This window comes from Takifugu rubripes, chromosome 9 (genome assembly GCF_901000725.2).
Source record: "Takifugu rubripes chromosome 9, fTakRub1.2, whole genome shotgun sequence".
NCBI lineage: Eukaryota > Metazoa > Chordata > Actinopteri > Tetraodontiformes > Tetraodontidae > Takifugu > Takifugu rubripes.
In genome coordinates, this window is record NC_042293.1 from 12478182 (window position 1) to 12497488 (window position 19307).

The 19307-nt window shown below is 51.3% G+C and overlaps 2 protein-coding genes across 4 annotated transcripts in view; both read right to left on the minus strand.

Moving 5' to 3' along the window:
* Window positions 1-13243, minus strand: part of LOC101073678 (PDZ domain-containing RING finger protein 4-like) — a 57804-nt gene extending 44561 nt beyond the window's left edge. Inside the window, exons 1-2 of the mRNA XM_011607488.2 lie at window positions 12330-13243; window positions 11880-11966 (exon numbers count right to left, since the gene is read on the minus strand). Of these exons, the coding sequence (XP_011605790.2) occupies window positions 11880-11966; window positions 12330-12800 (558 nt within the window). The 5' untranslated portion in view covers window positions 12801-13243. The remainder of the gene's footprint in view (window positions 1-11879; window positions 11967-12329) is intronic.
* A 1121-nt stretch (window positions 13244-14364) lies between these two features.
* Window positions 14365-19307, minus strand: part of cntn1a (contactin 1a) — a 34693-nt gene continuing 29750 nt past the window's right edge. For all 3 annotated transcript variants that reach the window (XM_029841540.1, XM_029841539.1, XM_003967635.3), the window contains exons 18-24: window positions 18762-18832; window positions 18145-18379; window positions 17554-17657; window positions 17290-17479; window positions 17098-17210; window positions 16860-17016; window positions 14365-16208 (exon numbers count right to left, since the gene is read on the minus strand). In XM_029841540.1, the coding sequence (XP_029697400.1) occupies window positions 16138-16208; window positions 16860-17016; window positions 17098-17210; window positions 17290-17479; window positions 17554-17657; window positions 18145-18379; window positions 18762-18832 (941 nt within the window). In that variant the 3' untranslated portion in view covers window positions 14365-16137. The remainder of the gene's footprint in view (window positions 16209-16859; window positions 17017-17097; window positions 17211-17289; window positions 17480-17553; window positions 17658-18144; window positions 18380-18761; window positions 18833-19307) is intronic.

Consider the following 19307-nt stretch of genomic DNA (forward strand, 5'->3'; position numbering starts at 1 on the left):
AACGGCACCACAGGTAAACAAGAGGAGGAAAAAAGAGTGACAAGAAACAGCTGGAAATTAAGTATTTGAAGGTGGCGCACAATGAGAGGTAATCAACAAAGGAGAAAATGAGGGACCGGGAGAGAATCTCATTTAGCCGGATAGATTATTATACATTTACGCCTCTAACCGGGGGGTTAATTGAGAATCAAGGAGGAAAAACAAAACAACACACACACGAAGAACTTAACGGCATTCCACGCAACCCAGAGGCCCGGGCTGGTTGTAAACAGAAGCTATTCCTCATTTTAAGATTTTGTCACCATTCCAGTTCACGGAGCGCCGCATCAGTCTCCGTCGTCATGGCAACCCAGAGTAATCAACTCCATATCTAAGCTTCCCACTCATCCTCCCCTCCGGCACAGCCACACACCGTTGCCCCTGCCTGGTAACCTCCGCAGATAAGCCTCCTCCACGGCAACCTATGGCAATCTCATTTATATCTAACGACACCCGCCCACCGGGCCGGGTCACCCACTCATGAAAATGAGTTCTGGAATTAAATGAACCACTGGCAGGTGGGCCGCGGACGCAGACTCAGCAGGTTTGCGTTTTGTTTGTCCATCGTAGATTACGAGCAGCTCCCGGTTAGTTGTTTTGGTTAACTCTTTACCACTTGTGCTCAAGGTAATCTGGATCCCGGGTTCACGACCCCGCCTGCTCCCACCAAACACTATCAGACAGGCACACGTGCACCCACTGCCGGCGCGTATACAAATGTGGTGCCAGCAGCGTAACAAACAGTGCCACCTCATGCCACCGGGGGGTGCTGCAGCACCCTCAGGACAGCTTCAACCCAGACATTGAAGACAAATTGCACCACAAAGCTATTTGTAGGTACCGTTCGCATCACATGTCCCGTGTATCCTCCAGAGGACAAGCACTTATTTTCAGTCTCTTCCGTTTAATAACTCTTAAGTGACGGCGTCCCTGTCGCGGGTCCTCCCTACATAAGCAAAAAGGTCGAAGCAATGACATTTCCATTGAAGGAGTTTTATTTCTCAAAATAATATGGTCATTAGTGCCAGGCTGTCGCTTCTCCCGCAGCAGGAAGGGGTGGGGCCAATGTTCTTGGACCACGGCGAGGTAAATTGGAGGGTAGTTTGCCCGAAAGGCGAGGTTGAGCTGACAACTCGGACAGGATGAAGAAAGTTTTGTGCATCTCTAACGAGCTACAGCGGGAGAAGGCAGAGCCCCCCCTTCCCCCCTCCTCGAGGAGGAGATGACGACGGGCTGACAGAGTCGCTCTTTATATTGATTTCAGAGGACACAGACGAAATGGCTGCCATCAGCTGCACTAAGGGCGAACAAAGACTTTTCAGCTGTAGCGCCTCCACGGCCAGAGATAAATGTTTGACTGAAGGCTATTCTCCCAGCTCCAGCGTCTAATGGTCTGCACCTGTCACCCTCTTATATCTCAGGTGGTACACGAAGCCCGGTGACATACACGACACAGCGGTCCATCGCTCACAACACGGCCGCTCGCTCGCTCGTGCTCCCTCGCTCTCTCACTCTCTGCAGGTTGCCGTCAAAATGCACGTGCTTGTGCTTGAACAGCTCCGACTAGGTGAGGCACTGCCCGCATTAATATTGCCATTTGTCGACCCAAAGAGGATTAATTATGTTTATCTTTTAATCCTCACGCGTGTTTGTGTGCGTGTGTGTGGCCTTTCTGTCAATAACGAGGGGTGTCGCAGCTTCCTGTCAGTGCACGGCTCTCTAAGCACGGAGACCCCCCCCCCCCCATCCCACACACACACACACACACACACACACACACACACAGGGCTCTGCAAATGAGCAGGAAACCAGCGCTGCAGCGCTAACTAGCATGAGACCGAGCCTCCATTAGACTTGCAATTATTGTCACCCCATTAAAAAGGAGGAAAAAAGGTCTGCGACTCGCCGGCTGATGCGGGCTCTGATGGTAACCTTTGGCCACGCAGCCTTTATGAGACGGATGCTCTCTTCCCTTCCTCACACGTAATATCAGTTCAGCTGGCCAGAGCCCTGCCAGTCATTAAAAACAAATCTATCTCACTTAGGCTGCACATTACTGCTCCCCCATGTGAGGAAATGTGAGGAGCAACATCTCAGGGTAAAAACCTGGCACCACCAGGTAATGGTCCACGCACTCCACAGATGCTAAATGGGCTCCTGCTTCCAGTGATGGCCTAATTATAAAGAATTGCAACATAGGATCAATATTATTTTCCATTATTTTGTGTCCATGCAGCGAGGAATGCGCTCCAGTGTCCGTAATCACGTTCAGCTTGTTCTCTGAGGGCTTTGCCGTCTCCCTTTTCACCCCGACAGGCTGTTGGGAGATATTTATGGCAGTAGCGCCCCTCAAAGACAACTCGGACTACAACTTTTGGAGTGACTTCCTGGGAGATCAAGGTTACCCCTCGCTGAACAGCCCGTCCACCTTCTCCCTCTCTGTGGCGCCGCGCAGCCATTGATTTTGATTAGCCGCTGCCCCCCCTCAGCTGTCTGCAGGGTCACGCTGATAATGACGGCCCCTCGGATGTCTTCATGTCCGTAGCAGAGCCATCCGTCAGCCCGCAGAGCTGAGAAAAAGTGGCTGATGTGCCACCTCGGCGGCTGATGGATGGAGCCCCTCTCAATATTTCCAACCTCTTTTATCTGCTGAGGCAGGCCGATCCTCCCGGACCCGCTTATAATCAGCCCGATGACCTCTGATCCCCCGTACGAGCCCCCAAACGCACATCAGTTCATGTTTAGTGTCAGAACAGCAAGTGTTTGTGTAACAAAGACGCCGACGTGGGCACGTTTTGAAGAATTGAGCGTATTTTCCCATCACTTTTTGATTGATTTTATTGCTTATTTAACCTTGACAGGGAGGGTTCGTCGATACAAAAGATTAAAAATGGGCTCTTGCTGCTGTCGGCAGGATAACTCGGAGGGCGGCGTGGACGCGCGGTGATCACGATCATAGAACAGAGTCCATCATCAAACTCATCCTGAGCACTTACACACCCAGGTGTCACCTCACCTCCCACGTCTCTGATCTCCGTTAATCCCAACAGGATGTCGGAATTTAGTGAACTTAGACCGGTAAAGTTTTTGTTCCGGGTCTTTGAAACGTGCAGTTTTCCATATATTATTTATGTTACATTTACAGTTATATTTTATATTGTTTATGTCAATGATTGCTGTGACCCTTCACACTATAAGTGGAAACTGGTCACCCGTGTGTCGACGGTTGCCACGTTGATTCTTTGCAGCATCTATATGTAAACAAACCCACCACGATGCGGCGAATCCTTCCGATTGAAACGCCCCCTGATCGTGACGCACGAGCCAACGAAGCGCAGCCATAAAGAAACGTGTCGTTAGCTTCAGCGCGCCCATAAAATCTCCCCCGAGCTCCCTGCTGAACGTCCCGGTGCGCGTTTAGTGGTGCTGCCAGCTGAAGCACCATCGAGGTGCGAGCTCTTCCACGCCAGCGCCAGGAGTTTTCTGAGCTCTCATTCCCGGAGAACCAGCCTAATTTATCCCCTCGATACGCCCCGAAGTCCTAATGATTTTCCTCCTCGGCCCTTCAGGGCCGTGTGCAGCGGCCTGTGGCTTCCTACACTGTAATAAAACCTTAAGTGAGCAAAAATGCCTTTCATAAAAAGTGTCGGTTCAACAGCTTTATCATCCTAGCTGCCCAGCAAATGTCAAATAGGAACGATTCATTGACGCTCCACCAGAGAGCCTCATAAAAGGACTAATAAAACTTTACACAGTCCATATAATCACCTATTTACTCTGGGTATAGCTTAACTAGTCAAATGTGTTTATTTTCTTAAGTAGATGAATTATTACGGAGCAGCAGCGGCTAATTTAGTTTCTGCATGTTGATTTATTTTTTTCTTTTACCGATGAAGCAGCTGCAGCTTGTTGACTCCGTCCGATTCTGCTCGGATTCTTTTTTTCTTTTTTTTTTTTAAAGAGAAAACCCGAATCAAACCATGAATCCCCGAAATCTAAGGCCTCCACGTCGGACGTCATGAACAATGAGAAGCCGAACATCCGGGACAACGGCTCATAAAAGGCATCAATAAATGATTAGACTCAGATGTCTCTTAATGAGTGGACTCTGCTGACTGGGCCCATGTTTATGGCCTCTGACGAGCCATCCTGCATCCATAATACAGACAGTCATAAAGAGCCGGGCTGTTAAAGGCTCTCAGGGCTCTGACGGCCACGATAACAGCATCCTCAATTACACACCGCCGATTCGCTACAACCAGATATGCAAACACGCCGGCGTTGTCTTTTGGTGCGTTTGCAGTCTCAGCACGGCAGGTCTGAATTAGCTAGCATAATTACGCGGTTTATGGCGCTGGATTCCGGGGAACAACAATCTGTCTCATAAAGGAAAGTTAGATAATCAAGACTGTGAGCAGCAACAGGCAGATTTCCGGTCGGTTGTGGGACTATTTCCAGCGGAAGTATCCGCCTAAGATGGTTTGAAGGTAGGGTTAAGTGCCGCGGGAATGCAATAAAAGTCTTGGTAAAGTACAAGTGTGTGTGCGAGTGTGTGTGACTCTTCCAGAACCTGAAACGCGGCTGGCAGACGAGAAGCCAAATGTGCGACTGCGGGAACAAAACTGGTTTGATCCAAAGGCGTGTGATGTGAAAGCAGGTGGGTTCGCCTCTCCTTCAGGTACGCTGGCCCTCTCATCCGCCTTTTCAATTATTCATCAAAGTGCGTGTCAGTGTGTGTCAGCGTGAGTGTTTCCACCCAGCGCGGAGACCTGCGGGGCTTTCTGAAGCCACGAGCGTGTTAAGACACATGAAACAGGTGCAGCAGCGTCGGCGCCGCGCAGCAGCACCATCACACACGCACAGGAGAGTAAACAGATACGTGTGTCAATACCAGTCGTGCGTGCTGCAGTCTGAGGCTACCACACAGGGCTGGGATGTGAGGGAATAAGATGACAGGTTGACTGTGGATGCTCATTTTTTTTCATTATTAAGGCAAACACACACACACAAACAGGTATAACTGCATTTAGGAGGACCGACAGCCCCGTCACCACCCAGAAATAAACGCACACACACTGAAACACACACCCGACATCATGCAGTGGATATTTATCAGCATCAATAATGGATGTGGTGCAGCGGGACTGTGCGCGTCTGAGATCCTGCCTGGGCTGCGTGTTTACAACCCCAAATATAAACACAGTTAAGCCCAAATGTGTCTGTACTCAAGTCGTTTTGTGACGAATCGAAAGAGCAGAGCTGCAAACCTGCGCGACAGCATCAGTCGAGGTGTCCGACCCGTTAGCGATGTAGCGACCGGAAGGGCGACCGTGGCAGCGCTCAGACGTTTCCTAGCCTCTAAACACCAGAGGCCTCAGATGTCGTCAGATTAAAGGAAATCTGAGATAATAGCTGCGATTTCAGAAGAGCAGCTAATGGCACGATCTCCGACGCCGGCGGCGGGGTCCTTCGTCGCGTCGTTACCCGTAAACATCAAACGAGGAGCGTAAATTAGCACAGACGGAGCCGACTCTTCGGCTCGCGACGTTGCGATCAAACGCCAGCGTTTGATATTATCCTCATCTCGTGATGGCGTTCCCCCGCACGGCGGGCCAGAGACGTGCGCTTCGCAACTAGGAACGAGTTAAAGACAAGACATTAAAGACATGGAAGAGGTTATTTACACTTCACCTAGCCTCCGCGGCTGCAGTTAGCCAACCCCCCCCACCACGCTGAAATGCATGACTAATGACCCTGGATTGGGCCAGACAGACGCCATCCATCAGCGCGGCGACGCAGACCTCTCCCGCTCTATTGTCCCCCTACTCGTGGCGTGCCCACGATGGTCACATTCGGGCTCAGATAACTGCAGCTGCCCGGGTCTCCCGCCCCAGAACCCATCCATCATCCGCAGGCGCAGCCCGCGATCATTTCAAAGCCTCCTCGTAAGCAGAGCGGAGCAGAAAGCGCGTCAGCCGTCGACCCCCCGAGGAGATCCCAGGGAGAAGCACTCCGCGCAGAGTAAACACAAACATAAAAAGCCCAATTACGCCAGAAACCCGACATCTCCTCGCCATAAAGAAAGGGCGGCGGGACGCTCTAACGATCGTAGAGCACGTGAAATACAGCCCGTTGTTAGCGCGGCCCATTTGCGGTGATTAAAAGCCGCCGGGGAGAGCTGCGGTGCTCAGTGAGGGGGGGCCTCATCGTATGGCACCGCTCCGGGAGGCTTCCTCAGGGAGCCCCCCCCCCCCCCAACCCCGTGCCAAACACCCCCCCCTCCCACTGCAAACGGCTGATTTATCGCCAGACGTCTGCAGCTAATGCTCTGGGCTCTGTGTTCGGCCCACGTTGATAGAAAGGGCCTCGTTATTACCCACCCTGGCACGGAGGCACGAGCTGCCTCTATTATTCATAAGATCGCCCACATTTCTCCGTCCAAACACAAATTACATTATGCAAAAACGCAAATGCGGGTCTGGTTTTTACGGCGTCTTGTTGGGTCTAAACTCACAGCCGAGGGGGGAAAGAGCTCAGTTCTAAGCTTCGGCGATGAGGCGCTCTCTCTGGCCCGGCCGGCCACACACGGGCGGGTCCAGACAAACGGGACAGAATCTGGAGAACTGGAGAAAAGGCTGCAAACTTCCAGCCGATATCGATCCGAGGCGTCGCGGCTACGCGGAGAAAAATCCCTACTGGTTGTGCAAGCGAAGGCGGATCGGTACCTCAGAAACAATCGGGCATTTAAACCCAGACGCCTATTACTTCTCATTTTCTCCCTTTTCTTTAAAGATCCTTCTCGCCAACTATTATTATTACATTTCACACACAGACACTTTAATAGCTAAACACGCCGGGTCGCTCTCATCAGTAATCCGCTGGCGTTCCGGACTCCGATCGTCCCCCTATCGATTCCACGCCGCGGCAGCACTCAGTGGTCATTTGCTGTGATGAAGGGAGACAATGGCGGCCAGATCGGCCCTGGCCTTTATTAGGAGGCAACGCCGGGGAAACCAACTAGTGAGAGTCTATTGAAACTTAATCAACAGCTGGTGCCGGCTAATGGAGAGCGCCACGGACAAGTCTGTCTCCGCTCTCCCAGCGGGTCAATCTGGCCGCTGCTCCCAGTTAACTGGAAGTCAACCAACCAAAGTGGGTGTTTTTTTTGTAATAATCTGCCAGATCGTTTGCACAAGGCCGCTTAAAATGTCTTCCAGCACTATAAGGTGGTGGAAGACAACATGAAATGCTTGATAGGAGGAAAGTGTGACCTCTCGGGTCACAACGAGGGGGAGACAGGGAGAGATTAGAGGCAGCGCAACCTGGAGTACGGAGCCGTTAGAGGATCTAACAGAGCGTTTCAACTCAACCTTGATTTTACACTCATCTGGAGACGTCAGGCGCGGCCGCTGATTGGGTGGCAGGGCGGAAAAATACTGTCATTTCTACAGAACTGTGGATTTTTCCTATCTTCATCTTTCACGAGGCCTCTAGAGTAAAAAAAAAATTAAAAAGTGAGGCAATGTGCAATCACTGAATATATTTTGTAACTTTTTCCCCCAAGAAAAAGCACAAACGCGTCTTTATCGGCCGTGTAATTTTTTTTTTTTTTTTTTGCAGGAACAGGGAATTCTAACACGTGTTCTTTCCGCCACCTACTGGTCGCTTTCCGTCATTACACCCACGGCACCATTCGGCGCCGCTGCGGTCGGAAACAAGTTTAACGGACTCCTTATTGGTGAATGTTGCCCATCACCCTCGCATCCATCAACCAGAAGGACCACGTTTTAATAAGAAACAAGTGAGTTGGGAATTGCAGCGTCTGCAGCACTACAGCGTCCCAACACCGCCGTTATGGCCTCAACCTGCTGACTCGGCGCCAGTAGCTTTAATGCGGTCCAGCAGATCTGGCTCAGGGCTGGAGGTCGTCGCACCAGCAGGCGTGCAGATCGCTATCAGCCTCCTGCACCACATGCTGTAGATCAATTAGCAGGAAATGAGGCAGAGCAACACTGCAGATTCAGACCACCTCCATCCACGATGTTCCTTACGAGGGGGGAAAGAGAAAAAAAAAATAAACTGCTGACGTTAGTTTCACCAAATCAGTCCCAGCGAGACCCTCGTGGAAGCAGCAGTCATCACAATTTCCAGAGTAAAGGTTTCCTTATTTACAAAAGAAAAATTGCAGATGTTTATCTTTACAGCTGGAGCTTTTCGACCAGTAATGGACAACAGGTGGAAACTAAGCTGGAGGACCCAGGAGGCAGCGATCCCAACTGGGTGGGTAAAGGAAAAGGCTGGAAACAGAAGGCCTGACCTGGTTTAACAGCTAAACGGCCGCTTTGGGTGTAAATATTTAGTGTCTGCTCGGTCAAGTGGTCAAAAGTTGCTCGGAGCTCTCAGTACCTGCAGTATCACGGCAGAGATTCCTGCTAACGCCCCCCCAGTTTCCTCCCTCACATCCAGCAACAACAGGGAATGTCGGAATGTTGGAAGAGGCTCCTAAGGTCGAGACTAGAGATCGGATGGTTGTTTTAAGAGTCGTTCTTAAAACAAAGTTGAAACCAGGACAGGGATTTCAGCGATTCCCAGTAAAAATTGGTTTCACCTGCTTTAAAGGGGCGTCTGGAGTCGGAGAGAACCTCCCGGGAACTGGGTGGGAGGAACATCCGGGACGCTGGAGCGATCCTGCTCATTTCTGTCTGACGTGTTCAAAGGTTTAATACGTTGCACCTTTTTTTTTTTTTAACCTTAAGATGAAGGCAAAAATCCTCAAAGATGTCTAATCTTCAAAAGCGAGGTCTCGACCCGGAGCTCCGGAGCTCTGGAGCTCCGGCAGCAGCGGAGTGACGGCTAAATGAACGTGCCTGCCAGGCTGTGATCCTGCCCAGGCACAGAGTCTGTGATTCCAACCATCCCTGGCCAGCATCAGGGTGAGGATTGAGACGGGGGAGGTTTATTGTGATCTCACCCTGGCCAGTGTTGGCTAATACCCCGGACGCACCTGGCATATTACACCAGCTTACCCCCCCCCACACACACACACCTCAACGCCTCCCTAATGTACCCCCCCGCTCCGACGGGCTGCTCCTCGGCCCAGATGTAATTAAGCCCTAATCCTCGTGTCGACAAACGCGGGGGCCGCTTTAACTCGCCGTCAGATGAAGGTGTGGGATGATGCTGCGTCTCACCCGAGGCCGAGCCACGACCGACCCGGATGAACCCGGCCGGGGCCGCCGGGATGGGAAAGGAGGGGGTGCCGGGGGCCGGGGCTTTAACCGCAGATGTTTGGTCGGAGCTCCGACTTCACAACAAGCCATTTTCTCATTACAGTGAGAGAAAGCAGAGTGTTTGGCTGCCTGACAGCTCCGCCGTGGAGCTTTTCCATGACACCAGTGAAAGTCTGGGATGGAGCGCGTCCCGTTTGCAGCGCCGCCGCCGCCGCCACCGCCGCTCTCGGCCCCCTCTGACGTCAGCCTCGCTTTTTTTTTCTAAGGCCTGAGGTTTTTCCGCCGTCTTTCCGGAACAAAGACATTAGCGGGCAGTTTCTGAAAAGGTTTAAAACCTCTAAGTGACGCAGCAGCAACCTGCGGGGCCCACCGGGTTTCCACTCACAATGGGCCTTTTGATTGGGCGGGGACGGATTTAGCCTCCGAGAGCACGGTGGTCTTTGGCGTCGGCGTTTCCTCCTTCACACCTCCTGCTGCTCGCATAAACACCCCGCCGGGGACAAAAGGGCGAAAAGTTCAGCTGGTTTTGCCCCGCAGCCGCGGCTTTTGGGTCAGATCTGGAATAACGCTTAAAATATGCAGAGTTTTCTCCAGCCTCCGTCCGGGTCGGCCGCACATCCAGACATCATCGGGCATCGTGTGCTCGGCCACAGTCAGAAATGCGTATTCCCGTATTTCTCAGGGAATTCTGGCCTTCCCGACCGTCCCCAGAGGGACAGGATGACATTTGTTTGTTTATTGCAGGGGGGAAAAAAGAATCTGGAAAAGAAGCAGGTCATCAATCTTCCTGTTGTCATGGAAGCGTCTCCTCTTCTGTTATGGAAGCACGCCGGCTTCCGCTGCTCCCCGGGCCCGGATTGTAATTTGATGAGACGGATCCTTGAGACCGCGCCGATTTTATTTTCTTCTTCTTCTCTGAATTCTTTCACGAGACCTTGATCGACTCTTGATGATGTCACTGTGATGCGGCGCTAATGAAAATAACCATCCGCTGCAAGGTGACGTTAGCACCGCGGCGTTCCGAAATTTTTTAGCCGAGTTTGGATGTGGAGCATGTTGGTTGCTGGGGGGGAAAGGGTGGGGGGGAGGACTGTTTTACCTCAGCTGTGGTTTAACTGCGTATTCATCTGGTTTCAAACAAGCTCAACAGCAATTTGCACAGGCAGAATCAGGACGGCTGCGTGTGTCTGTAGCTGCGGGTGATCTGACAGCATTCATCCTTTCATCCTTTCATCCTTTCATCCAGTCTGCGTCCAGATGAGTGGGTCCCAGTCGACGCACGCTCTGCGTGACCGATGCTGTGAAACAGGGGTGTCCGGATCCAGTCCTCGAGGACAACAGTCCAGCCGGGATCTCCGTCCTACCCGGTTACCAGCGCTTCCACCTGGGATCCCACTTCCCTTAGTCGCCTGGTAGGACAGAAACCCCGGTCGGATTGTGGTCCACGAGGACCGGATCCGGACCCTCCCCTGTTTCACAGCATCAAAGGTTTAAATATTTCTGTGGAGAAACATCAGATGACGCTTGTGCACGGTCCCCGACTGGAGCTCCAGCTCACGAGCATCGGCGAGATTCTGCTGCCGCCTCGATCGTGTCGAAATCAAAATGGACGCCGCCGGATCGTTACGCCAAACACAGATAACGCCTCCGACCAGCCGGAGGTCCAACCACCGGCGTCAGGATTCTACAGTCGCTCCCGTTCACACCAACATAAGCGAAGATAAAGGAAACAAATCCATATGATAATGAGCCATTCCCAGATTCCCACCAATAATCCCAGAATTCTGTTTGAGTGCTCACGTGTGAGTCTAAAATCCAGCTGACACCCATTTAAACCAGTGAGGCCTCTTCCCAGTGCTGACTGGGAGGGGACAGATTTATTATATCAGCCAATGTTCTGACCCGTCCGTCGGATTCTGGAGATTCTAGAGTAAAAATAATAAACGAGTCTGAAAATAGCCGCTGGTCTGTCTGCTGCCGCTGCACAGAGCGTTCCCACGCTAATCAGACTGATCACAGACACTCGGCGCGAGCGTTCCTGCCAGCGAACCCACCTGAACTCGACCCGTAAACCTTCAGAACCCACCTGAACTCGACCCGTAAACCTTCAGAACCCACCTGAACTCGACCCGTAAACCTTCAGAACCCACCTGAACCCGACCCGTAAACCTTCAGGTTAACTGGGGGGGGGGGCTTTTTTAAAACAAACAGCCATTGTTGCATCACTCAGCTCAGCACTTCACGTTCTAATTATCCCAAGTCGCAAAAGCAAACAGGCGGCGATTAACATTTTGGGTTCTTAATACAAGAGGGGGGGGCTTTTACTTTCAGACGGGGGGGGGGGGGGGGGGGGTCGACTGCATCACCTGCTGAAAAGGTGGGGTCGATTGCGGAGCGGCGTAGGAGCACCAGAAACAGGGAGTTTGATATCAAACACCATCAGCAGCTTCAATCATGATCTCCAGGAACTGCCAACAACACACACTCACCAAACAAGCCCCCCCCCCCACACACACACACACGACGGGGCATGTGGGGAGTTTCCTCCCAGCCTGACACCAGCAGAGCTACACAGGGTCCCAATCAGACCCCTGAGGGGGCCTCTCCTACCTGAGGTGAGGAGAGCTGCTCCTGCTGCCCAGCACGTGCCCCCCCGTCCGACGTCTCGTCCGATCCTGAGGCCAACCTGGATCCGTCCTGGTCCCAACAGCAAGAACAGACATTTAGAAATTATACAGTTCAGGGCAATTAAAGCATTCATTCATTTGTCGACACCTTGACTGGATCATAATGTTTCTACTTACTATGATTCTGATAATAATAAAAATGTTAAACACACACGATCGAGGTGTTAATCACACAGTTGAGCCGCACCTTTGTTTATTTAATTGTTTGTTTTTTAATGATTAAGGACATTCAGTGACACCCGAGTGTTCAAATGACCATTTAGAAACTGACGAGTTGAACGTTTCCGTTTGTAAACGGGAGGCTTGAAAAGTTTGGCAATGAGCTTTATTGTTAGTGTAAAACTGGCCTAAAATAAACACCTCGTGGTCTTACCTGGCAGTACCTGTTGACCTGCTCTGCTATGCTGCCGATGTGGACCATGTACTGGTGCAGCCTCTGCTGGTACTGCAGAGCAGCGAGCTGGGCCTCGTTCTGCAGAGCCGTGACCCGGGCCAGCAGCCACTGCTCCCGCCTGTTCCACCTGAGCCTCGCCATCCGGACTTGGTGCTCCAAACCCGCGCTTCTTCCCTCCAGCGCGTCGGTGACGGAGCGCAGCGCGTCCACGCAGCAGTGCTCCGCGTCCCCGGACAGCGAGAGTCCGCATCCCCTCTGGCAGACACCCTCACCCGGTCCTGGCTTTGTTTCGGGCATTGGATCCGGTTCTGCGTGAGGACTCGGGGTGTCAGCGCGTAGAGTTGGCGCAGGAGCGTCAGAAGGAGTGAAGGCACCGGAGAGCGAGTGCGCCGACAGTTTGGCGTCTCTGCGCAGCGCACGGAGAGCGGCGGGGCTGAGCTTCCCTTCCATGAGGGGGGACGTTTGGAGTGGAACCTTCAGCCAGCTGACTCTCCGCCTGTCTGTCAGCTCGGGAGCACTCTTCCCGTGGTTTTCAACACGGAGATGACGGCAGCCGTCTCAACTCCACAGCCTGTTTAGTTTTTGTGCAAGTTTCTGCACTTTTGTGTGTAATTCCCGGTAAATGTTACCCCCCCCCCCCGACCAGCAGGGGGCGGCCGCTCTTTAAACGCTTCTGCGCGATACTAAACTTAGTAGAAGAGTTAAAAATGTAAATGGTACAGTTGTAAGCGTCCATGAACAACAGATATTGTGCATACATATAATATCTAAATCTATGTTTGCAAATAAAATATATACTGTGGGTTTATTTTAGGTTAATTAGCTCAATCCTGATAAAATCAGTCATTATCAGTCATCTGTCCATTTTGTTAATATAACATCAAGTGGGATCTGATTTTGTCTCCTGTTGATCCTAATGTATTTGAGTATATTTTGCAGTATATTCCATATTGACATGGTTCACTCTCAAAAAAATGCTAGAACATTGCTCCGCCATGTTTGCACAGTACCCCGGAAGGGAATAATTAAGAACTGATAAAACTAGTAAACACTATTTAATGAAATATGTTAAACACACACACACACACACACACACACACACACACACACACACACTCTAACAGTAAGGATAAAAGGAAATTTTCCAAGTCAAGCCCCCAATTTTCGAGGTTTGCATTCTTGCCACTAGGTGCCGCCAAATCCAGTTTGATTACACGTTTTTATTTTTAAAAAAAAGGTTCTCCTCCATCCCATTGGCACTCTACTTTGAAATATACATTTTAGCACATCTCCAAATTCACTGTTTTAATCTGTTTCTGGTTCAAAGACAAAGCAGTAACGTGACGCCAGCGTGTAGAACTTTGATTTTTGAGGCCGACCTGGGAGAGCTGTGACTGACGCGCTGCAGAGATCTCAGAGAGGAATCAACTTTCAGGTCTGGTTCCAGTCTTCAGTGCAACACTTTCAAGTATGTTTTGTCTTGTCTGAGCTGTTGAGGAGCGGGCATCGACTTAAATTGCAAGGTCTAAGACGGCGCACCTGTCAGTGAAAACACGAGCGCCGGGAGGTCAGAGAAGGTCGCTGCCATCAGTCAGATGGACATGTTGAACGTTTCATCGGAGACGGTTGAAGTTCTTCCACCGGAATCCTTGGGAGCGCATCCAAAATTTCGAGCGATATCTTTCATCTGTCGAATAACTGACAGGAGACAAACCTGCAACAGCTGGTTCTGCCTGGAAACAACAAGCGGAGAAATGTTCTCCGACCTGTAACGAAGAACAGACGCTTCGTCTTCATTGCTTTTAGTTGGTAAAACACAGCGAGTCTGACCTTTAAGATCTAAGAGGCATTAGCTAATGAGCTTTATAGCACCTTTGATTGTTCACGCTGAGTGACAAAGCTTCAAAACTAATGTGTGTGTGTGTGTGTGTGTGTGTGTGTGTGTGTGTGTGTGTGTGTGTGTGTGCGCACTGGGGTGTTTGTATTTCTACAAGAGAACACAGGAACCAAAGGAGCCATTTAACTGCACTTTTATTGTTCCTTGTCCAGCATATGTTCCAGTTTCTGTAGCTCAGTTCAACTCCAGCTAGCTGAACTTGAGCAAACACGCCACTGACGGCGCCGACCGACACCGGACCGCTTCTGGAGTTTAACGCTCAAGATTCCTTTAGTCGGTTGAGGATTTCCTCTGCGGAGCTCCTCTCCCCATGTGCTGACTTGACTTTATGAAGCTAAGCAGCTAATGGGCGATGCTAGGCTTAAATCTACACGCTCTCTGATGTAAAGGGACGCCACTCGGGGGTGGAATGTATCTCACAGGAGGCTGAGAGGTGGAGAAGTGGCCACCACGTCGGTTCCAGGGGAGTTTCCGCGTCACCCCTGATGTCATGCGCATAGAGATGCAGAGTCGCTGCCGCATAATGTAAACGTCGAAGGCATTCATGCATTTGGCAACTCTGCTTCGATGTGTGATCGGTTGCAGGAAGGGAAACGGGGGGGGGAAAGCACTTTGTGGTGGATGTGGATGTGGAACCATGGCCAGAATCAGTCACACAACAACCCAGAGGAACTCAAAACGCCGCGGCCCTTCCAGTTGGACCTTTCACTTTCTCGTGACGTACAAATATAATTATGAATAAAAAGCGACAGCATGTTAAATATATCTTTGATTACATGTTAATTAAAAAAGCAAAAACTGAACTCTTCTCGTGGACACTGATGGCCGATTTGAATGAAAGAAATCCGTGAGAGGACTGTTACAGGAGCTAGGCAGGTTGTCTGTCTCATTAGAAAATATAAAGGAGCCACAGATGGAGACGGACAGGTACCGAAGGGCGGGTGAGGTCACAGCAGGGGTTAACTGTGACGCCCGGCGATGAAATGAAACAGTTCAGGCGAGACAAAAAAAAAAATGCCCACATTCTTCGCCAAGCACCGGCTGGAACCGCCGGGGTCCCCAGGATACAGTCAGACCAAAACCTTGGTTTCTGGTTTGGGTTTTAGATCCACGTCTCAGGCGAGCAGACGTGACGGGCCCGTAAATGGAAACGCAGCGTTTCTGCCGATCCGTCCACTCTGTCGCTTAAATTCGGCTTTCCCGTGGACGAGTGGACCATTTGCACGACGTGAATCAACAGGCGGTTCCCCAGCGTGGTCTCCTCTTCCTGGACCTCCTGTTGTTACTCCAAAAGAAGCTTTGATTGCGTGTCAAATAGAAGTGTATTATGTCATTAAAAAAGTCAATCATTGGCTTTCAGCAGGACATTATCTGGACTGTAGTTGCTCGTTAATAGGACATGATCTGATTTGACTGTATCCCTGTAAGAAAGTGCCACTGACCCTAGAGAGTTGGAGAGATTCATATGGTTATCCTTCACAGTTTGGAATGATAAATTTCCCCCCACAGATAAGAGAAAATGAAGCCTACGTATAGAAAAAGAAGCTGCGATAATTAGCGTCGATTAAAAAAACTGGTCTCATGTTGTAAAAAGAAGGAGCAGTATAATGTTAACGCCTCCACTCATCTGTTTAAATCTTAATGTGAACGATAAGTGCAGTCGTTTAGATAAGGCATATTTAAAGTTGACAGAACTCCAGCCCATTCCGTGATGAGTTAAGGGACGTCTTTGTCCATTTCCAATTTTGCCAGCGTTTTGGTGTCTGTTGGTCAAAACAGGCGTCGACGGATTCCAGAGTCCTCACTGGTGCTGACCAAATCAAAACAAACCAAAAAAAAAAAAAAAAAAGGTCTCCTCTGCAGGAAGTGAAGTCATCGATGGAGCTACATTCAGAGGTTGAGGCAGAGCAGAGCCAGTAGGATCAGGGCGAGAGACCGGGCCGCCATCACGCCGCCGCTACCTGAGGGACACGGAGATGAAGGCGCGTCACCTTTCTGCCAAATTAGTGCTCCTATAATGGGAAGGAAAGCCCTCCTCTTTGTCCCGCTCTCTTCTGTCAGCTCCACACCATATGTGGGGTGAGGGGGCGATATTGTACCCCACCTGTGCAGATGCCCCCTCCATTCATCAATGCCCTGCATCTGGAATCCCCCACAGCTCAAATTCTCCTATGAAATCAAGCTGTCAGACGGGTCTGGACCCAACGATAAGGGATAAGGGGAAGATCCGGGGGAGAGGGAGGGGAGGGGGTTTCCTTTACTCATCAAGATCAATTACAGAGGCTTAAGACCTCCTCTCCCCACCCTGCCTACCAGTCCGTCCATCAGCCAGCAGGGATTTAGCTCCGGGGGCTGTGGGGGCTTTAGTCACGGGCTGTAAAGTTAGCTCTCCACTCTGGAGTATTAAAGCTGGAGTGGCAGCTCGGCTCCGACTCCTGGCAGCAACTGTGACAAATAAAAAGTGCCAACGTTCCCGCTGGTCTCAGCAGCCGGGACGGTCCAACGGTAGGAGACCAAATCAGACGCTGAGGTCAGTCTGGCTGATAAATATTCTCGTTCCCGAGAGCCGGAGACCCCGTTACTCTGTAACCTGTGAAGGTGACCTTTGTTACCTGTGATTTGGATCTGTGCCACAGCGCCGTCGCCCCCCTCTGTGTGTGCCCGGACCTCCACCACGTAGTCCCCCTCGGCTGGCAGGGGAAGGTCGATGTACAGCCTGCTGGTGGTGTAGAGGGTGCCGAGGGCCTGGCCCTGCTTCCTGTACAGGACCTGGACACACAGAGGAGGTGGGCAGGATGTGAGAGCAGAGGGGGAAATTGGCTTTCCAGGGGCCAATTAAAGCGGGCTCACTTTGTAGCCGTCTATCGCCGCCTCGTCAGGCAGCGGCTGCGCGTTTTCCCAGGCGATATTTATGGTTTGTCCTTTGAGCCTTTTCCCAATGATCCTGGGCGCTTGACTCGGAGCTGGCGAAAGACAAAATAAGGTAATTTACTGAAAGTTTGATTAAAGTTTAGTCGTTCATTTAGTAACAACGACTCATACGAGCTTTCTTGGTGCGGATCTGGAGGCGCTCGCTTGGCGGCCCGTATCCCGCCGTGTTGTAACCCCGGACCTCGATCAGGTAGTTGGAGTTGGGCTTCATGCCGTCCAGCCTGGTGTTGGTGTCTGTGTTGGACGCGGTCACGGTCTGCGCCCCTCCCTCGCTCTCCTCGTGGTTCCTCCAGAACTTCACCTGAGACGGAGGATCAGGGAGGCTCGTTTGTGGCCGCTAATGGGCAATTTAACAGCATTTAGGCTTCCACTGACCTGGTATCCGTCGATGGAGTCCTGTGGGAGAGGAAGCCATGACACGAAGGCCTCTGTGGCGGAGAGAGCTTTGCCTTCGAAGCCTGATGGAGCTTCAGACGGAGCTGCAGAGTAGCAAATATCATAGTTTACATTGGGTCTACGTGGTCCAGAGCGATCTACGGGCTGAGCTCTAAAATAAAAAGCACCCCTGTCGTGTTACTATGACAACCGGGCATCGCCGTAGCGCACCTTCCTCTCTGTGTTGCTGGTATCTCAACTGTCTGTCAGTGAAAGTTAATAAATGGGCTAAATGCTTTGCATCCTTGGGAGAATTATGAGCTCTCTGGTTCAGGCGACGCAGCTCATGATAATCCGCTCCCCGCGAGGGGAAGATGGCTACACTCTCCAGAGGTATTAAAATTCCTCTCAACCACACACGTGAAATCCCGGTTAAATAAGTCCGACTGCAGCGACGCTGCTGGCGCTGAGGAGCACTGACAGAGCTAAATGGAAGAGTGTTGGCAGGGAGAGCGAGAGCAAGGGCGAGCTGATCTTTAGCGCGTGCGCTCGCTTCAGGTGCGGAAAGCTGTGAGTCGGTTCCGCTCTCACCGTCCTGCGCTGAGTAGATGACGGCTGTCAGGCTGAAGGGTCCCTCCCCTTTACTGTTGAACGCTTTGACTTTGACCTGAAACTTGGTCAGCGGAGGTAAAGCCAGGTCTTTGTGGATGTAGCTCCTGGCCAGGGGGTCGGCGACCATCACCTTCCTCCACTCCTTGTTGTCAAAGGGCCTGAAAGCCACGATGTAGCCGAAGTTGGACCCATAGTAGTGCTGCGGCTGCACAGGCTGTTGACAGAAACACGGAAGAAGGACAGCAATGAGCGAACGCCTCACGTTTTAATTAGCTCGTCAAACTGGTCAGGGCAGACGAGCGCCCCCCCAGAGCCAGGGTCTGACTGGGGTTTCTGCCTTTTCTAAAGCGATAGCCCTGTGTGGAGCTCAACAAAAACATTAACTTAAATGAAATGGTCCATTTTGGGATTTCTGCTAACAAGGTGCGTTTAGGTGCTGAAGGCAAACATGTGGTCTGGGTATTAACCCGCACCCGCCTCCGTTTTATTGTTCCTGCAGACTTCCTTCAAATTAAGAGCCTTTTCTGTGAGCTCTGATGTGAACCTGGTAACCCCTACTCCCCGCTCTCCCCGCCCGGTGGAAAGTCCAAACCTACCGTCCAAGTGATGGTCAGTTCTCTGCTGGTCCCTCCGCCCCCGCCGATGTTCGACGGTGCCACCACAGGAACTGCAACGAGACAGCGGCAGCAAAAACTCTGAGCCCACATGCTAAGAATCCACACAAGCAGCGCCAGCCCGCAGGCTGAATAACCTTTCCCTGGCAGCCGTACTGACACATCCCTCCTCGGCAAATATAGTATCGATGTCCCGGCCGGTGCCAAATGCAACACCTTAATGTCACTGTTGGAATGTCGCCCCGGCAGAAGACAGAGAGGCAAAAGTTCTCCGTGAGCTTCGAATAATGACTGTTTCTTCAAGAGGGGGGTGGCCGCTGGCCTGTGATTACAATTTTATAATTGAATTTCTGTATACAGTTTCAGCAGAGTGCTCATTTGTCGAGGTTTGTGCGGTGAGGTTGGCACGCCGCTCCTGCTGGAGGAAGTGCAGCTCCATGGGATTTCTGCTGACTCACATCTCGAGCAATACTTAACATAAGTAAACAGGGCTATAATAGAATGATGAAGAATACACGTCGGAATGGA